Genomic DNA, 21,464 nt, shown 5'->3' on the forward strand with positions numbered 1-21,464 from the left:
CTTATGTAATGATCAAAAGAAAAAAAATGTTGTGCTTGGTAAAAATAAAACTTTTATTGCTAGTAACGCAAATATTTAGTTTGTTTATTTAATAAATAGTTTTTTGTACTTGTAGTAGTCTATTTGTTTGTAAATAAAGAATTTTTGTTGCTAAATTAAAAATAGTATATGCAAAAAGCTATTTTTGAATACTTTTATGTTAACAATCTACTAACTACATGTTAAAGTTGTTTTACATGTTTACGTTTAAAATTAAATGCAAGTTATTTTTAGTTTGAACAGTAAATATGATTGAATTTTTGTTAGTTATGATTTAAAATTATGTGAATTCATGTAAAATAACTACGATTTAATTTTCACATGTAATTTATCAATAGTTCTGCAATCAAAAATTTTACCAAAAAAAAGATAAACTCTTTTACACTTGTAAGAATGTTTTAATGTGTCATTATTCTTGATTAGAGGTTAATTAAAAGCTAGTTATTTTTGCTTGTTTAAAAAAAAACTTTAATAGATGGTATGTTATTTGTTTTTGGTGTATGTTTATATATTCAACTTGAAGAATATTATTTTGTGTAACTATTTTCTTCTTGGCCTGAACTCTAAATAGAAAAAAAAACTTTTTTTAATTACAAAACTTTTGGTTAATTTATTTTTTATTAAAACTTTATACAAAATTTTAATCACTAATCACAAAGTTTGTTTTCTTTAGACACATAAGTACATTGGCGTCAATTTTGATTAGCGGTCAACTAAACCTTGTTTAAAAAAAGCAATAAAAACAAAATTTCTCACACAATTAACAAGTAGCAAATGGTGCAGGTAGATTTTTGTTTACACGAAATTTTCATGCACTGCCCGCTTCGCCCGAGTTCGAAACTGCTTGTGTGTGCACTCACCCGTGAAGCTTATTTGCATTTCTCGGTATATTACTGCTGTGTATTTAATTCTACTGCCGTTAGCTTGCGTTAAAACACGTTTAATCAGAGCTTTTTGACTTGGATGTTTGCACTTTTTTATTTTGTTGAAATACTTCGTTTTAATCTGATTATTGACGTTATTGAATAGGCTGCTACACTTCACACTTATTTTTTAAAGTTTTAAAGTTTACTTTTTCTTTAAAGAAAGTAAAATTTTGATAAACAAACTCAAAATATCTATTTACGGCCAAAAAATATTTAAAAAAGCTTGTATCAACAAAGTTGTACGATGTTTATTAGATGGTAAGATCGATCAATTCAGTTAAATAAATATAAATTGTTAGGGCTATAGTTTATTTAATGAGTTTTTATTTTATAAAACTTTGAGGAAGTATGTCTTGGTCTCTAAATATTTTTCTGATGTAAATGTTATTAAGTTTTAGTATTTTTAACACATCAGCTTAAATACATTCGTTAGCATGTGACCACAGAAAATTTTGTGGGCATAGTTTTACACGATTTAACTAGAAAGTACAACATAAATTACTTAAAATGAAATTTAAATTGTCATTTAGCTTTTTATATATAAAGAAACCATTTTTTTGTGTTGTAAATGGGACACTTTAAAGATTAAAAGTATTTGGAAATTTTGAATACTTAAACAACTAGATTTTCTAGTCTACCAAAATATTCTTAAAAGTTAGTTATTTTTCTTACTTGATAACTTTTGATTTCAGAGTCGTTCAATAGGACTACTGGACATTTTTGGGTTTGAGGACTTCGAAAACAATTCTTTCGAGCAATTTTGCATCAACTACGCTTCAGAAAATTTGCAGAACTACACAATAAAAAGAACTTTCAGAACTGAACAGGTTGTTATTTGATTTTTATTATTTATTTATCTTTGTAATACTTTTATCAGTGTACCTGTTATATATATATATATATAAATTTATTTAGTTAAACCTTGTATTTTAGAAGTATTTCACACTGATTAGTTCTAAAAAATAAATAAAGATAGCTATTTTTAAAATGATTTGTTACCTGAGAAAAGCCTTTGAAGCCGTAAAATTTAGAAAAAAAAATAATAAATAAATAAAGTCATTTATTTAAATCGATTTAGAGACTCTGAAAAACTGAGATTTAGTATTTAGAAAATGTTTAAAAAAAAAAAAAGTAAATTATAATATAAAGTAAGTTGGTGTTTTAATAGTAACACAATAGTTACAAATGCAAGCCATTTCAGTTTGAAACTATGGAACATAATTGGGTCAATTTTATAATTGCAAAAAATATAATTTTCACTATTAAAAGTGAAATGTATATAGACCTACATTTTTTTGATCACATTAGACTTAGTTTATTAGTAAAACATATCTTTCTATACACATTTCTTCTAAAAGTATTAATTGTTTTGGTTATAATTGTCAATGCAAAACACTTAACTGAAACTTAAAAATTAATTTTTCGCCTGCAAAAGTTATTGGTCTGCAAATAAAACTGTCTTATTGAAAAAACATTTGTAATAGCTAACAACACAAAAAAAATACACATATCATCTTTATTGGTTTTAAGTATTATACTAACACAGTCACTTGGGTATAAAAGCTAGTAAACATTTTTTGTAGACAAAAATTTACAAAACATTTTATTGGGTCACTCTAACCATAAGTACAACAAAAATTAAGTTCATCAACTTAAATGGTCTTCAATTAAAAGCAAGTAAAAACAACACAATTAATTTAAAACAACTGCAAATGATTGAAAGCAAGCTGGTAACCTAATTTGGTCATCTCTCTTCAAGCGATTGTGACGTCATAAGCACGAGAAAATTGACGAGAAATTATCGGTGAGATTGCCGAAACCGCACATTTGAAAATTTAACTTTTGATGTTTGTTACTTTTTTTGAATTTTGAGTAAAACGAGTATTGTTGAACATTCAAAATATTCCTGACGAACTTAAATCTTTTGAAAACTTTTAAAAATACCGGTTTGGAGGAAGTTTTAAACAAAAACCTTATTTATTTTAAAACATTCGCTATTTAGTTTTTCAGATAATAATTTCTTAAAATTTGATAGTTTCATGCTTTGAAATTTAAAACCATATGTTTGTGCACACTTTTTTTTTGTGCACACTGCACTAGTGTGCTTTGGTGGCTTTCAGCTGAAAAAATTGTTAATTGATAATATGTAAATTGCATTTGTTTTTGTGTAGTTACAACTTATAGGTATTTTAATTAGAAAATTTGGTTTTTTTTAATTTAAAAAACTGTGTAAGTTTTGACAATCAAAAATTTTTTGAATCAGTAAGTAATAATTATATGCACACTTGTTTGCAATTTGCACTCTTTTTGACAAATAATGATTAAAAGAAAAATAAAAGCAGAATTTTTTTTGAAAGTTAAATGTTAGTAATAGAAAAAAACTGTTATACTTATACTTTCTATTGAAACAGAAAAAACATCTGGTATGAAAACCACAATTTTCATAGAATAGGGTTCACTTTTTCTACTTAAGTTTTGTTTCAACTTTGTTAGCAGTCAAACTAAAACCATCAACGCTAAAATTAAATTTTTGAAAATAAAACCAGTTTTAAAATATCACAGTTATCAAAACTGGGAAAAATCCACATGATCATAAGTTGGAAAAATTTGATTGAAAAACTTCAATGCTTTTTTTTTCGATTTAGAGTTTAATGTCTTATTGATTTCTCTCAATTTTTTTTTCCACTCTCTCTTTTTTTTCAACTTGTGCGACTCTCAGACAAATCGACGCCGCATTGAAGTCTGGTAATTTGATTTGGTGCGGAGAATTACCAAAAAGGAAACGAAAAAGGGAAAATGCAAATTACGCGGTTAATGCGAGTAAACTCAAAGTTTATAGTTTTTAAGATTTAAATTTAGTTTCCTTTTTTTGTTTGTACAACTAATGACCTTATCAGCAGAACGCTAAACGGTTATTTTAACAGTATTGCCTAACTTTTTATTTATTTAACTTACCTTAAATGTTAACTAAAAGGTGGATGTAATGACTTAAACTGCACTTTAAAAAAACGCTTTAAGAGTTATAAGTCAACAAATTTTTAAACTTAGTAAAACTAAAGTCTTACCTTTTGTCAAAACTTAAGAAAAAATTATACTTAAGGTTATCTAAACTATTCCGCAAAATCAATTAGAGAACCCAAGTACAACTTTTAAGAATAAAATTACTGAACCTTTAAAGGCATTTTGGCTTTTGAAAAGCTAATTACATATTTAAAAACACCACAACCTTTTACATTCACAAAAAAATATATTTTCTGAAAAAGTTGTTACAAATTTGCAACAACAATTACTGTTGTTTATATACAATGCAACATATTATACATATGTTGTTTCGTGTTAGCAACAATGAGAAAAAAAAGTCAAGTGTAATTTAATAAATTTATATTTTTGTCCAGGGTTTTACGTTTTCCGAAAAAAAATCTTAGCTTTAATTTTTTTAATACTAAATTTTATATATTAAAGACAACACCATAGCAACACGTTGTATATGTATATATATATATATATACGTATATTAAAGGTTTTATAAAAAGTTCTAGTCGATAGTGCTCGACAAATTAAATTGGAGCTAAATATTTATCTAATATAATTTATATGGTTAGATAAATATATAAATTTATTTATTTATTTATTTATACACCTAGTTGTTAGAAAGGTTTAAGTAAGAAAGAAAAATGTATTTATAAATAGTACACCTAGCACCTAATATTGTTTAACAAATATGTTTTTAATTATTTTTTTCAAGTATAAAAATTTATACACACACAAAAAACTTTATTTCAAACCTCAACACTAAAAACACTAAAAAGATCTTCTGTGTATATATTATGTACGTTTAATTAACGATACAAAACTTATGAAAATTATGTTATAGTTTTAATTCGTCAGTTTTCAATTCTCGGTTAAAATCACTTAAAAGAAAGTTTAAACTTCTTGACAACTTATTATTCATTAAACAATAAAAAATTAACACCTCTTTCACTAAATACAACACACCACTGTCGTGTTAATTCAAGCGGAAGTAGCTTTAGTGTGACGTCATAATTAGGTGTAGTCATGTTGAAAGTAGACAAACAATAAAGCGGTGGTTGTTTTTGTGCTTTAATTGCAGACTTTACTGCCCAATAGTGTTGAATAACATCAGCTTGGGTAAATAAATGGTTCTGTGTTATATAAGTTTTCAAGAGAAAAAATTTAAAAATAATTTCAGTTGCAAATGGCAACATTGCAACTAATAACAAACATTATAAAAAACAAAAAATAATTCTAACCTACTTGTAAAAATAGAATATAAAGATTGTTTTCTTAATAATAAGCCTCAGAAGTCCTGATAAAAAAATAGAATAGTTAAAAGGTATATACAAGATATTATTTTGAAATAATTTTAACAGAAGTTAGACGCATTAGAAGAATAACAATAAGAGGAAACATAATATATTTAAAAAAATATTAATTTCATACTAGTTTTATAAATATTTTTTACAGGAGTTATATGCGTTAGAAGGTTTACAATGGAAGGAGATAGAATATGCGGATAATTCAGGATGTATTGCTTTGTACGAGCAAAAACAAACCGGACTGTTTCAACTAATTGACGACAAAATAGCGTTGGTTTTGATAGTAATTAAACTAATATTATTTTTAGGATGTGTAAGTATAAAAGCTATTAAAAATTTTACAAAAATTTATTAGAAATAAAAACAATTAACAAGAGGTACAACAAAAATAACGGTGGTAGTGTAAACTTTTAAGATTGAAAATTTTAAAGTAAAAACACATCAAAAATTTGAAAAACAACTGCGATAATAAGGAATTTAATTACTTTAATAAAAAGAAATACATTGTATGCAATATAGACAAAACAGTTTGTTACATAAAAAATCTATGACAAAAAATTTAGAATTGATATTTGATAAAAAAAGCTAAGAAGGGTTATTTATACTCAAAACACGATATAAAACTTAATTAACAACAAATATATTTACAAAATAAAACAAATTTACTTTGATAGTTAATAAAGTTTGTTTTTCTAACGTAATGATTGATAAGAAAAAGCCAGTTTATGGTGTGATTTCGTATGCTTGGTTACTTATTAAAAGTCACTCTTGAAACCCTCTCAAACTTTATTGTTTACACTCAACAAAATTGTTTGTTATAAAACCTCAATTTTCGATCGACAGTTCAAACATTTCCAAATGAGAAAGTCTTGAAGTATCATTGTGAAAAAATCACGTATTATGTTTTTAAAAGTGTAAAAATTTAAAAGTAATTAATGTCGTCAAAGACAGCTAATTGTTTTTTTAAACATGTTGATTTAAATCTGCGGTCAATTTAGTTAATTATTAATTTTTACAAATAAAATATTTACATTTTTATTTATATGTTGTGTCACGTTAATAAAATTGTTTAAATGTTTTAATACAAAACGTTTTAATTAATAGATTGTGGTCAATTGTTGTACAAGTTCTCTTATTTTTACAATAAATAAAAAAAGTTAACAACTGTTAAACAATTAAAAAATTGTACCTGTTAAAGATTACTGAAACTGAACTAAAATTTTAAAAGAATTAAAATTATGCTTTCAAGGTAGAATAGCACATTTTATACTTTATAAACTTTTATAATTTTTAAAATACTTTTATAATTTTGTACTTTATAAACGTAATAAAATTTACACGTAAGTTCAGCAAAATGCAGTGACTCACATAAGAAAGTTATAAATATTTCCTTTTCATTTAGTATTTTAAATCCATTTATTTTAAAGGTTTTTTAAGATATAGAAATGAATTAACAAAAAATGTTAAAAAATTTAAACATTGTTAGGTCGATTTGAGAAACTAATATAGAATTAAGTTGTTATTCTTACTATGAAAATTTAAGTTCTACTAAAATATAATCTTTTTTTTGGTTAACAAAAACATTTGAAACATTATTTAACAATCATTGTTAAGCTTTTATTGTGAGCTTTGTTACAGTATTGTAACATATTTGTTATTTACACAACCTTTTTTAAAAATTAAAACAGTTGATACTACATAGTTTATCTAGTTTTAATAGAGCATTAATCAAAGACTTTAAGATTTACCTGTTTTTCAAACTGCAATGAATTAGTATTTTTTGTCTCTACTTTACAGTTATTGTTTGAAACAGTTAATCTCATTAGTAAGTTCAAGTTCAAAACAGCAGATTATGCAATGTACAGTTACTTTTGTTAAGTTAGGAAACAATTGATTACACTTTTAAGCACTCTTAAGCCCGGGGAGGTTGTACTCAGTGTGTAGCTATTTAGACCGGGGTTGTATTGTGTATAGTAGTGCAAATCTGTTTTGTAAAATAAAGCCAACATTTACTGTTAAAACTAGGGTTTTGTTGTATATGGTTGTTTTATTGCTTGTGTTCAGTATGTAGCTTGTTTCATGGACTGTAGGCATTACTTGATCAAAATAACTAGCACGTGTGTTTTTAATACTATAAATAAAAATATGTAGTTTGTTTTTATTGAAATTTTTTGACTATAAAGATCTTGCTATGGTAAAAACAAACTCTATGCTATATTCTTAACAGCCTTATAATATTATTTTTTACTGATCTTACTAACAGTTTAAACTTTTTGATAACAATGCGTTTTGATGAGACTGTATACAACAAACGAGATTAATTTTAAAATAGAATTCGGTTACATTGTATATAGCAGTAGAAATCTGTTTTGTACAATGTAACTAATTTCATGGCCCGAACATCAAAAAATATATAGCACGTGCAGTGATTTTAATACTATTATTACAAAACATAACGTTTTTATTCATCCTTTTTAATTATAAAGACTTTGTGTTGATATAAATGGACTGTGCCTAAGGTTTATGACAGCTTCAAAAAGTTTGATGATGATACTAGAGGATTTAACACTTGTTTTATACTAGTATGTTTTCATAAGATTGTGTTCAATAAGTAAGATTTATTCTAAAATAGCAAGTTTTGAAATGGTTTTACGTAAATAATTTTACTATTTCTTAAGTTTTACCGAGATCTAGAGTTATTGAAAAGCAAGTACTTTTTTGTTTTTTAAATTCTTTAAGTAGCTGTATCTAAATAAGCTAAACCTTAGGAATGAGATACAAAAAAAGGCGTAATTTATAAACAGATAAAGAAAAAACTTTAGTTTATTGCTATACAAGTTTTTCTAAATTATTAATATGTTGCCTTTTATCCCTTATAATTTCTTATAACTTTTTACAAAAAACATCGGCGAAAGTCAGCAGAGCAGAAGCCTGGACTTTCGTTTGCCGTGAGACAAGCTCAAGTTTAACAATAGGGTTGATCACGCCAATTCGATCATCAGACTACAAGTTTCGGTAGACTGAGACCGGTTTCGTCCTAATAAGGACGAAACCGGTCTCAGTCTACCGAAACTTGTAGTCTGATGATCGAATTGGCATGATCGACCCTTTTGTTATAACTTTTTATTTTGTTTAATAACCCGTTTTTTTCAGGTTTCCAGGTCAGAACGACCTAACGTTATTGAATCAGTACAATTCTCTCCACAGTAACAATCCTTTCTATGATCTCCCAAGAACTAAAGAAGACGCCTTCATCATCAAACATTTTGCTGGAAGAGTCAAGTACAACATCAATGTTAGTTATAAAAATAAAAAAATTGAGCAACTGTTTTATGTATAAACAAATCAGACCTTTTAAATTATTTTTTTAATGTGCAAAATATAATATTATCTTGAGTTGAATTAGAAAAAAATCTACACAACTGCATTAACTCTATTTTTTATTAAACAATATAGGCTTGATCTTTCAAACTTTTGTAAAGTTTATAGCAAGTTAGATGCAAGCTGTATAAATAATTTAGTCAACTTACTGAAATATAAATCTCACTCTTATATTTATGTAATCATGTGTTTTATTATACCAATTCTATTTACGACTGTCATGAGTCTTTTTTACTTACACGCAAAGAGTTCGTGTTTAATTTTTTCTTTTGAATATAAAAGCTTTATTTAAAAGTTGCTTTAATGAATTTTAAACTTGCTTGTCTAAATCACAATCATAACAAGTTTATTTGAATACTTACATATTTAGTAAGAGTTTAAACCAAAAATATATTTAGCTTAATAAAAACTAAATGAGTTTGATTATTTGTTTAATTTTTTTAATGAATAAGCTAGTACAAAAATAGTTAACAAGCACTATATAAAAGCTTTTCAGTGTTAACATAAAGCACACCAATATTTTTTCTCAATAAAAATCTATTTACTTTTGATAACAAATACTCATCCTTGAAAAAAATACTCACTTATTATTCTCACAACATTATTAGTCAAACATAAAAGTTTAGTAAACTTTTAAAATGGTGATTAAGTAATTATTTCTTACTGAATTAAAAAACCTCTCAGAAAATAAGTACAAGTTTTTTTGATACAATGTCGGAATTATGTTTACTAAAACTTTTTTTTTATACTTTTTTATTAATTGCGGATACTTAGATAAGCAAAAGTTAAAGATAAAGAAATAAATAGTTATTTGTTTTTTAAAACTTATTATGCTGTAAATTTGTTAATTTATAAAGATCATTTACTTTCAAACTTGATTCACTCACATAAATATTAATTATTTACTCACACAAATTCTAATTATTTATAAGAATCTCTTTATAATATTAGACAACAAAATTCCAAAATATAAAAAATTATTTTCTCAATTCAGGGGTTTCACCAGAAGCAAAAAACATACAATATAAGAAAAAAATCTATATATTAAATAACAACTAAAAAAATATTTTCTCACTTCAGGGGTTTCACCAGAAGAATCACGACCAGGTCCGGGAAAACGTGGTGCAGCTTCTGAGGACGTCCAGGTCCTCGTTCGTCCAACAAATCACCTCGAAATGCCACAGGGCCGCATTCAGGTGGAACGTTTTGAGGGCGGTGGTCAGGAGTGTTGGGGCTTTTAAGCAGGCCGGGGAAAACCCAGGTTTGAAAATATTTTTGTAAATAGTTGTAAATTGTTTTAATTGTGAGAACAATTGGCGCTTACGCACAAAATTAAACTTTTTTTTGAAACTTATTAATTTTTATAGGTTCCGTGAAAGAACTAGAAGTTAAATGGCCACCAAATCCGAAAAATTCCAATCAAATAAGCCAAATAGAACAAGTACACATGAAAATGTTAGTAAGCAAATATAAACAAATATAAATTTTACATATAAAATTGTAAGTTTTTCAAGTTATATAAAGTAAATATACCTTGTACATATGAATATGTAATTAATTTTGTTTAATTTGAATTAAGTACAGCTTGTACACATGAAAATGAAAGTATTTTTTATAATATAAATTAAGTAGAGCTTGTACATATGAAAATGTAAGTATTTTTATCTAAATAAAACTAATTTATTAAAATGTTAGTATTTTGAATAAAATAAAACAAATATATGAAACAATCAGTAATTTAAATAAAACAAAAAAGTTGAACACATGAAAATGATGTTTGAATAACTTCTTGAATTTTGAATGTTTACAATGACTTGAATTTCGAATGTTTACTTTAGGGGATGTTTATTTATTGAATATAACTTTATAAACAAACAAAACACGTAATAAATTCATGATTTCGTATTTTTCCATTTCTTCAATCAAAACTATATAAAAGTTTATAGAAAGTTTGATATTATTTTTATTTTAACTTGAGAATGATTTGCATAGCAAGTGTATTAGTTATAAACAATAAGCTTTCAATTGGTTACCATTATAAAAAGTCTCGAAAACAACTTAAATCTCAAGTGTTTAATTAAATTTATAAAAAAATTAAAATAACATGAATCACTGAGGACTGATTAAGTTTTTTAATTTTAAAATAAACGATTGGTTAAATTAGCTAAACTTTAAAAAGTCTAACGCTACTTATTTGTTAAATAAACTTAAACTGTGTTTTTTACTTAATATATTTAATTAACCTTTTTCAAAACCATTTCATAACAGTTATGTTATACTTTCACGAAAAATTATTTATTAAAACATTTATTAGCAAACAGTATATGTATCTTGAACCAAATAGTTTCTTCTTAATTAAAAACAGACAAATTTGTTTCAGGCTAGCAAGGTTGGTGCACACGAACCAAGAAAACGAAGAACAGCAACAAAAAGTCAAGGAGACTCCATCCAGAAGAACGAGAACTTCTTACATGAATGGAAAGAGTAAAAAGAAAGTTAACAGCATCAGTCAACAATATCAGGTTAGAAAAAATAAAGTTTATAGTTTTTACACTTAAATGATTATTTATTAAAAAAAAGTGAATAGCATTAGTCAGCAATATCAGGTAATTATAAACGATAACTAAAACTTGTTTCGTTTGTGATTAGTTAAAAAAATGAAGTTGATAGTAGAAGCTAACAGTATCATGTTGGTAAAAATAAAATTTATAAAAAAGGATAACTATTCACTAAAAAGAAAGTTAGTAGCATCAGTCAGCAATATCAGGTAGTTACAAATAATGTTTTTATCAGTTTTCAAAATATTTTTCGGTGTTTACAGTTTTTTTTTTAAGAAGAAAGTTAAAAAAAAAGTCAATAAAATTATGTTATAACAACAAATACAAAAGTAGTAATATAAAAATGTTAGTAGCAATATCAATAATAATTATTATAGTACAAAACACGTCAATTTTAGTAAGTTACATTTACAGTAGTATTATAAACAGTAATTATAGCTAAAGCGATTAAAGATAGTGGTTAATTATATAGTTTATTTATTTACAAAAGAAAGCTAAAATACAGGTCAACTTTGTAAAGTTATAAGAACAGAAATAACAAAAGTGTTAGTCGTAATAACAACACTAGTAGTAATGGTATAAATCAATCAACAGTATTAGTTTAAATAAACAAAAGCAACTATAATAGTAGAAAGAAATGCTATTTTTGTTACAATAAGCCGACAATACTAGGTGGTAAAAGCAGTATTAGTAGTATAAACAGTATAAAATGACAATAGTTATAATAACAACAATGTAAAACATACAAAATAAACGAAATTGAAGTAGAAATAATGAGTTAAAACTTTTTAAGTTAAAAAAACTGTTTGGTATACACTTTTGTTTCTCATATTTTTTTACGATGTCTTTTTTTAATGCACTTTACATATGTTGAGTTATTTTTCGTTGTTTTAGTGAACAAATATACATATTAAACCATAAGAGTAGTTAATGAAAATCAAAACAAATAAGACGTATTAAAAAGTATTTGTAAAATACAATTATTTAAATTTACATACTATATATATTAAATATATAGTTATGCTAACAACTGATTTTACTTTAATCAAAATCAAATTTAAGTAATGTTAGTTTTTAGTTTGCTATTAAACATTAAATGCACTAAATCTATGCAATATACATGCCTGATCAATGTAAAGTTTATAAGAGCTTGTTACAAACAAAAAAACGTTTATTAACTATTCAAGTTTACACATATATCTTTATGAAATAATTAAACAAACGTATTTAATCAATATGTATGGAATACAATTATTGATCTTAATTTTTACAGGTATCTTTATCAAATAATTATACAAATGTATGTAATCAATATGAATATAAATATAATTATTATTTTAAATTTTTACAGGCATCTTTATCAAATAACTATACAAATGTATGTAATCAATATACAATTATTATTTTAAATTTTTGCAGGCATCTTTATCAAATATGATGAGTGCATTAGAAAGAGCTCACCCGTATTTTGTGAGGTGCATTCAACCCAATGCTGAAAAAGTTAGTTTTTGTTTGTTTATTTATATCAAACTTTTACTCAACGATTGTTTATACATATACAATTTTAAATTTGACTAGCTGATGATTAAAGCGCTTAGCTTCATGAAACATAGGTACTAGTATTTTAAAATTTTATTTTTATAATAAACTATTTAAAAGCCCTTCAAGTGGGCTCTGTAGAATAGAAGGTGTTCAAGTTTGTATAACCACCTTATTATATGTATATATATATATATATATGTATAGTTTTTTAGAATACTTACTTTACCAAAAAATAAATAACTATATTCTCTTCCATCCTTGTCAAATATTAACTTATTTTGTTTTATTTTAGCAATTGAAAAATGCATTAAAGCCAACGCAGAAAAAATTAGTTTGTTATATAAATATGTAGAGTATATGTATATAAATTGTTATGAATTTGTAGTTTTGTTGGTATTGCTATATTTTCTAACAAAATTTCAAAAAATGGTAAAAAAGTTTTTTTTTACTTATGAAAATATGCTAGCAAACATTGAAATGTATTTTTATTTGCTCAAGTGTTTTTTATGTTTACATATTTGTACAAGTGTGCTTTTCTATTTACTTAGCTGCTGCACACCACTTTGGTAAGTGTCAAGATGTTTTTTGTAGAAGTAAACACAAAAAAAGGACCAATGTTGTTATTTGAAATACTTTGATTCAAATTTTATAACTTTTGCAACTTATAAATCTTGCAGAAATAAAAAAGATACCCGATTAAATTGTTTGTTAAGATTTTATTAGTAACAGAAAATGTTCTGTTTTTTAAAAACATTTTTTAAATGTTGTTTTCTAAAAAAAGGTATTCTAATCTAATTTTAAGTTGTGATAATATTTGCAGCATCTCAAAAGTTAAAAAGTTTTGATAAACGTAGTTTTGGAGCAGAATTATATTTTTGAAATGTTTTTATTAAAAACACGCTTCTAACTTATACGTTTTTGTGATTTTTGTTTTAAAACTATGCTTCAATAAACAAATATTTTTTAATTTTTGATATACGAAACAAACAAATTGATTTTCATGTTTTAACACCTTTGAGACTGTAGAAAAAAAATCATCTAAAACAATTAAAGTTTAGAAAAAAATTACAAATCTAATTTTATAGCGGTTTTAAACAACTTTTTTAATTAAAAACCGTTTGTACAACTAAAATAGTTGTATGTTAGTCAAGTTAAAACACAAAACAAAATTCATTGTAAAATGCATTAACTGCATATGTACAAAAATGTCACGGTAATTTAAAAAAGTCTAAAAATAGAAATTTTTTGAAGAAACAACACAAACAAATGACAAATAATGTAATGTAAAGCAGTCTACGATATAAAATAAATTATAATAAAAAAATTCGAAGAAAAAAAGTGCAGAAAGGTACATAAAAGCAGTGTAAGCAAAAAATCAGTTGTAATAAATTAAAAACAGTTTTCCGAAAAAAAAACTCTTTTAGTAACAGAAAATGTTGTAATGTACACCAGTATACAGAAAATGAACTAAAATAAACTTCTAAAAACTTTTGAACAATTTTTTATAAAAATTAAACAGTACATTTTAAGCATTAAAAGCTTCAGTTGATTTATAAAAATTCATTTAAGACCGTTTTTTGTTAGCATTAGCTAAAAGCATTACAGGTATTAATATTTAATAGGAGAGTATTATGTAAAATTTAGCATATTTCCTGAAATATAGGCTACTGATATTGATATAAACAAAGCAAATTTACTTTAGTATTTATTTCAAAAGCTTTAAAGGGATTTTTTCGAAATAAACATTTTACGGAACTGTCTGATTTAACGGTACAGTTAAAACAGTAGACCATTTTTAAGCTTTTAATTTTTTAATATTTCGTTTGATATTATCTTTTATGTTGTATATCTTTAATTTTTTTAGTTTTTAGTTAGAACGTTGTATTTAATTTAAACTATCACTTAAATGATGTTTTCATTAAAAAAAAAATTTTAACAGGTCAATTTACTTAATGACATTTAAAGTTGTTTGAAATTGTCTGATAACTTGAAAAAACAAAAAGTTTTCACTAAATAACTTTGTTATTATAAGATTATTTTTGCTAACAAACATTATTCGACTGTAGCAAAGAAAACTGACAAAATATTAAATTATGTGAAAGGCTGTTCATCAAAATGACAAAAGTTAATCAACTCTGACAAAATTGTACGCTTTATTATGCACAAACTTTAACCTGTCACCTTTTGACCTTATAAAACTAAATTGTTTGTACAAAAAACTTTATTTAGTTATAAAAAGTAAATATTTTGTTATCACCAAATCAATTCGAAACCTCAGCAATTTTATTTTAACTTTACTTTAACAAAAAATAAGATTTATTTGTGTACAAACTGAGTTTTCTGCTGAACTTATTATGAAGTCACTTTAACAACTTTTTGATAAAAGAAGTTTGAACAACTCATGTTCGATTTAAGCAGTTTAATCATAAGTAATTAAACACTTTAAAAGCTTTTTAAATTGTTATCGAAATATAAGAGTCACCTTAACTTAAGAAACTCGCCAAAACTTTAATCAACTTCAAATAACACGGTTGAAAGAACACACAAAATTTCACCTGTTTAATTTCCCACGCTAAATTCAATTGCCCCCTTTCTATATTGCCCCCTACTTTGAATGTTTTTCCCTTTCACTCGCCCTTAATACCTTTGTGACGCATATTTGTATATTTATAGATTAAGCTATTGAAACTTTAATGACTTACTTTTTTCTTTATAACAGGTTGGCAAAAATTTTTTTTTATATCTTATTGGTCTTGTTTTGGTGGCTATAAAACAAAGATTTTAAATCTCATTGTTGTCAAAAATCGAAGTGTATTGATTTAAAATTTTAATTTATTATTGTTATTTTATTTAGTTTTTTAGAATGGAAAACCAATAAGCTTTCAAAATTAATAAGTTACAAACAAGTTTATACTTTATTATTTATTTTATGTGGCTTACTAAATGTACTTTTAAAGTTTTATGAATGAAATTACGATTTGTTATTGATTTAATCTGTACTTCAAGGAGCTCAGATAGTAATTTTTAGAAGCCAAAAATTTTTTGGTTTTTATAAAACAACTTTATTATTATGACGATGATTTTATGGTTTTAAAAAGGTTTTAATCGAAAGATGAACAAACTTATATATGTATGATTTATTTCAACAAACAGTTAAAATAGTTTGAAAAGTTAATAACATTACAATCAAAACATAAACTAATTTTCTGAATCATATACCTTTCGTGAAATTTCTACAAAATTATCATATTTGTTTGATCTGATTTAATCACTTTTGTTAATAAAAACTCAAGATGTAAGGGAAGATTAAAATCTATTTTTTTTATTGATAGTATTCTCAACTTAAAAGTTAAACAAGTTCAAACTACGCCACAAAGATTAACTTAATCTAATTTTGCTATCAAAAATGAAAACCGCTCTCTTATACTCAATGATAAGCCTACTAGAGCAGTATTTATATTTCAAACAATTTTTAAGAACTTTGACGTCTTAAAAGTTGACTGTAAATAGTTTGATCTCGAATAAAATAGCGGAAATATGATTTTTTGCTTCCGGTGGTAAAAGTTTAATAATTTGAAAACGTGATGATATCAACTTTATTACTATTGCTGTATAATTTCAACCTAAACCCTTTGTTGAGTTTAATAAACACATAAATTTCTAAAATATGTTTATGTTAAAACAATTATGAAATAACTTGAAATGCTCTATTATTAACGTCTTTAATAATTGCTTTGTTTAGTATTTACGTTTTTATTTTAATACTAGTACGTTTTTATACTAATTTGATTATATTTCTAACAGAATTCAGGATTAATAGACGATGAATTGATGCTTCATCAATTAAGATGTAGTGGAACTCTACAGACAATTGAAATACAGCAAACAAGATTCCATAAAAACTACACCCTGGAAGAATTTAATGAAGAATACAAAGTAAGTTATTGGCAACAACTTTGTATGTGTTAAGCTTTTATTCTGAAAAGAAGTCTAAATATACAGTCATTAAATGTTATAAAATTTATAGTTTTTTAGCATTTAAATCTCACTTAGTAACTAGCTTAACTGTTAACTTGCTTACTTGTTTTTATTTTACTTTTGCTAGGTTAATCTTAAAAGATCGGTTATTTCAAGTTATATGTTTACAATTTTGTTTGGATTAGTTCCTATACTAAATATGTAACGTCGACGTTAAGTAGACAAAACCAAGCACTTTCTTTAACTATGCTTAGATTTTCAGATTAAGTATTATAGATTTTTTTAAATTACGTTAAAATTACTCTTATTTTAGCTATTTTACTGATAGTTTCATATAATTTATTACTTAAAACTTAAACAAGGTACTTAGTTTTAATTTTCTAAAATAAACTCCTAACAACAGCTCCTCATCAAGCAAAAGCTGGACAGTTTAGACGAAGTAGAAAAGTTCCTCTCAAACAACATCCCTGACCTAATCCGAAATTCCCCTGGTAAGAAACCAACGTACCAATTGGGGAAGTCCCGCGTATTTCTGCACGAACCAATCACAAGACACTTGATGATCACGTTGCAAATGAAGAAGATACTTTCCATTGTTAAGGTACAAATTAAAAAAAAACTTTATTCTTATAGTTTTATTTAAAACAGGGTATCCTCAAACTTTTAAAAGGCTCCCTTTCATGAAAATTAAAAAAACTATGGCCTCCTCCAACAAGATTACTTAAAAAACTACCATTAGAATCTTCTAAGACCTTTCTTTGCTCCTTGTCATCAACTCCAGAAGATCTGGTGTAAGTTTCAAATTATAGCCTCATGGCTACCCTGTGACCCTTTAACTGCTCATGCCCCCGAGGGGAACCCTGATTTAGGATCACTCTTTAAATAAATGAGGTAGTTCGTTTGTTCAAGTAATAAAATTAAGAAATAAAAGCTTTCGCACTACTGATTCGAAGTCAAGTATTAAGTTTATTTATGTGTTTAGGAAGTTATGTAGATTAAAACATTTAAATATCAAGCAAATAAATATATAAAACGTCATAATATATTTTCTGAGCTCTACTATCAGATACTAGCATTTCACTATTCAATTATAAAACGTAGAATGCAACAAGGTCGATAAATTTACATTCTTTAATTTAACAACCAAAAGGTCAATTTCCAAATAAAAATATTAATGCCAGGTGCAATCACTGGTGCGGGGATTTTTGTGCCGACGTAGGTACGTGACGTCACTGAAAGCCATTGTGACGATGCAAAGCGCGTGGAGAATGTGGTCGGCGCGAATTGCGGTTGGAAAAATCAGGGAAAAGAGCCGATCTTCTGAAGAGGTTTTTTTTTAATTTATGAAATTAGTACTTTAATTTTTCTTTAGTGCTATTTTTTGTTTGTTTCAGTAAAAAAGTGTTTTAGTTACAGTAAAACTCTGAGTTAGTAAATAAATCGTTTTTTTCCGGTCTCCTGAAGAGGTTTTTTTGGAATTTATGAAGTAATATTTGTAATTTTTCTTTTGTGTTCTTTTTTTTTTTATTTCGAGTAGAAAAGTTTCTTAGTTGCAGTATAATAGTGAATTCTTAGCTCTTCCGAAGAGGTTTTCTTAATTTGTGAAATTAATATTTGTAATGTTTCTTTAGTGCTCTTGTTTTTTGTTTCATTAAAAAAGTGTCTTAGTTGCAGTAAAACTCTGAGTTAGTTAAAAAATCGTTTTGAATAATATTCAAAATACTTAGTTAGATGTCAAAGAAAATAAATAAACCTTGTGCAATATTGCTAGTTTATTTAAGAATTTTGTGAACAAAACTTGTGTAACTAATGCTTTATTTTTATGTACCTACATAAAGTTATCTTACAAATTATATTTTTTATTCAGGAAGAGATAAGTTCCTCATCCATTGAAGGAGAAAAAGTCAGCGATGAGGTCCCAACTGACGAAGAAAGAGATGTGTTAGTTTAATTAATTTAAAATAAATAAATAATTTTTTTTATACAAGTAGTTGGTGTTTCTAGGTGTGTTGTAGTGACAATAGGTATCAAAAAATTATTAAATTGTTTTTGATTGAGTTCTTGGTGTTGTAGAATCGTTTGTGTTAGGTTTGTGAGACAGATAGTTTGTATAGCATCATGTAAAAATCAAAAATTGAATCAAAATGTGATCAAGTTTTCACTCTTCTGTATCAAGAGTTCATAAAAGTAATAAAAAGAATCCAAGGGTTTACCAAAGCTAATGTTATTCAAGTGCTAAATTCCGGAAGGTTGTAACAGAGTTAAAACAAGTAATAAATAGCGTAAAAATAATTTAAGTTTTAAAATAAAAACTCAGAAAATTTTCTTGAAAATAGTGTATCATTTGTTATAAAGATTATTTAGTTCTTATAATTGAGGGGTAACAAGAAGTAATGAAAGCTACTAGGGACGATATACTGCTAAACTAATAGTTTTTATGCCTCCAAACTAGAAAAAAAACATCAACATAAAAACTATAAAATATAAACACTTTACGTTCAAAGCAAAAGTTTTATGTTTCCCAAAAAGTGAAATGTTATATTTTGGAACTTTTTGTTTTTTGATGCATGATCAACAATTTTTCGTTGTCACCCAGCATGTACTATTTATCAAACATGTAGAACATCCGGGGAGCTTGAAACAGAGCGACGGGAAAAAGCGTCCGTTGTCATACAAAACTGGTGGAGACGCCACCTAGCAGATAAATTTTTGAAAGAAGAATCGGCAGTTGTGATTCAGTGCTGCTTTCGTGCATATTTGGCGCGAAAGAGGAGAAGAGAACTTGAAGAAAAGAAGGCAAGGTAAGGATAATCAAACTGAGAAAAACAAAAGTAAACTTTGAGACTTATACAGAGTATAAATATACTAATAACTCAACTAAAGCTATATGTTTGTATTCAAAAGTTCTAAAACTTTTGATGTAATATAATTCTTTGAGTGCATAAAAAAACTCTAAGATATTTATATCAAATATAGAGAATGACTTAAACTTTTTCTTTTCTTGAATAACCTTAAAGATAAGATTGCTTTAATGAGCTTTTAAAGTATAATAAATCTGACTTTAAGTAAATCTTAGACTTGCTTACTTAAAAAAAATGAAACTTAAGTTTTATTTTGGTAAGTTGTTTACAAACCAAAGGCGGTTCTTTGCTTTAAACTTAAAACAACAAATTGTTCAAGTTTTTTTTGTAAACTTCAAAATATATTGCTTAAATTTTTATAAACCGTTTATTTTAGTTTGAGGTTTAGACTCGCCTTAGTTTGTATTCGAATAAACATTTCAACTTTAGTCAAAATCCATCTAGAACTTATAACATTTAGATCGTTAGAACAACAACAACTAAAACGGTTCGTTCAAAATTTTGTCGTTCATTTAGTAACTAAACTATATAGTCTGTGTGTTGGTTTTTGGTGTTTCTAACTCAAGTGTGTGTAAAAAAAACATTCTTTTAATGTTCTCAGCATGGATTAGTTAAAATAAAACTTTATTTAGCACGGAGTGTTTTGTTTTAAGTTTTGCATCGAGAAAAACAAACAGGCAGAATAAGAGCTCTTTGGTTTCAATGTTCACGAAACTATCTGTGGACGAAGAAATTCAACCGGTAGAGAGCGCTGTGGAGCAGAAACCTCAGAGATCTCTAATTTCAGCTTTCATCGACTCTTCGGAGCCCGATTCTCCTGTAAACAAGGCCGATTCTCCCAAGAACAACGTCGGAAAGTTTTTCCTGAGAGCCGTCTACCCTCAATCCATGAGAAAAGAGTCGTCTACGTCATCGTCGTCATCGGAGAGCGATTTCTCCTCGGAAGACGAGAAGATGACGTCATCGGGCGAGAAGATCGATGACGTGGACGCTTTCGTCAAGTATGACGTCATAAAGCAGCAGAAGAAGATCGACGCGGTTTTGCAGGGCGAGTTGATACGCTTCATTGACGAAGACTGTGACGCAGCAGAGGACTGTGACGTCGTAAATGAAAACGGCGATGACGCGTTTGAAAGTGAGGACAGGAAGAATATCGAGAAGCAAAACTCTACAGGTAATGAAAAATTTAAATAAAAATTATATTTATTTAACTCATTTAGTTTTTTCTATAAAATTCTTTGTTTTTATCTTTGAACGAAAAACTTTACTACCGATTTTTTTTAAGAAAAGGTATTCAGTAAAATTCAAACATAAAAAAACCTTTAAATTAATAGTAAAACTAACTTGTCATATACTAAAACTTTATAGTTGAATAGTTTAAAGTTTTTATTAGTAAACTTTAAACCCACAGACGGCCAGTTCAAAGTTCCAGCGGTTTACAAGAAAACCAAAGTGGCTCTCACCAAGTCTATGGACCAAGTGGTGGAGCAAACTATCAACGACGCCAAACTGAAGGGGGTTGTTAGCGACATCTCAAAGGAGGTGAGGGACTTCATCAGGAAGTTCGTCATGTTTCAGAGGTTGGAGTTTGACAGGGCGGAGTCGGCTGTCAACTTCAGGAGTAGGAGGAACAAGAAGGACCGGAAGTTGTCTGAGGTGAGAATCTTTTTTTTATCAAGTTTGTGATAGTTTCTTATTTGTGATGAGATTTTTGACTAAAAATTTTTAGAACATCTTAATCTTAATAGTCTTGCTACAAAAATGTTTCTAAAGTGTTAGTTTTTTGATAAAGAAAAACCTAAGGTTATAAGTTAGTTGAACTTCTCTTCTAGTTATAAACAA

General features: G+C 26.4%; 1 protein-coding gene across 5 annotated transcripts in view; it reads left to right on the top strand.

Moving 5' to 3' along the window:
- Window positions 1–21,464, top strand: part of LOC145831211 (unconventional myosin-IXb-like) — a 49,211-nt gene that overhangs the window by 15,371 nt on the left and 12,376 nt on the right. For 3 of the 5 annotated variants that reach the window (XM_082938350.1, XM_082938351.1, XM_082938352.1), the window contains exons 9-23: window positions 1,658–1,792; window positions 5,451–5,572; window positions 8,456–8,597; window positions 9,764–9,944; window positions 10,051–10,138; window positions 11,064–11,205; window positions 12,661–12,741; window positions 16,588–16,719; window positions 17,165–17,362; window positions 17,943–18,089; window positions 18,629–18,702; window positions 19,383–19,562; window positions 20,083–20,109; window positions 20,300–20,796; window positions 21,034–21,278. In XM_082938350.1, the coding sequence (XP_082794476.1) occupies window positions 1,658–1,792; window positions 5,451–5,572; window positions 8,456–8,597; window positions 9,764–9,944; window positions 10,051–10,138; window positions 11,064–11,205; window positions 12,661–12,741; window positions 16,588–16,719; window positions 17,165–17,362; window positions 17,943–18,089; window positions 18,629–18,702; window positions 19,383–19,562; window positions 20,083–20,109; window positions 20,300–20,796; window positions 21,034–21,278 (2,391 nt within the window). The remainder of the gene's footprint in view (window positions 1–1,657; window positions 1,793–5,450; window positions 5,573–8,455; window positions 8,598–9,763; window positions 9,945–10,050; window positions 10,139–11,063; window positions 11,206–12,660; window positions 12,742–16,587; window positions 16,720–17,164; window positions 17,363–17,942; window positions 18,090–18,628; window positions 18,703–19,382; window positions 19,563–20,082; window positions 20,110–20,299; window positions 20,797–21,033; window positions 21,279–21,464) is intronic. The other 2 variants (XM_082938353.1, XM_082938354.1) reach the window with 2 other exon arrangements.

This window comes from Thalia democratica, chromosome 3, assembly GCF_965202585.1.
Source record: "Thalia democratica chromosome 3, ktThaDemo2.hap1.1, whole genome shotgun sequence".
NCBI classification, from domain to species: Eukaryota; Metazoa; Chordata; class Thaliacea; order Salpida; family Salpidae; genus Thalia; species Thalia democratica.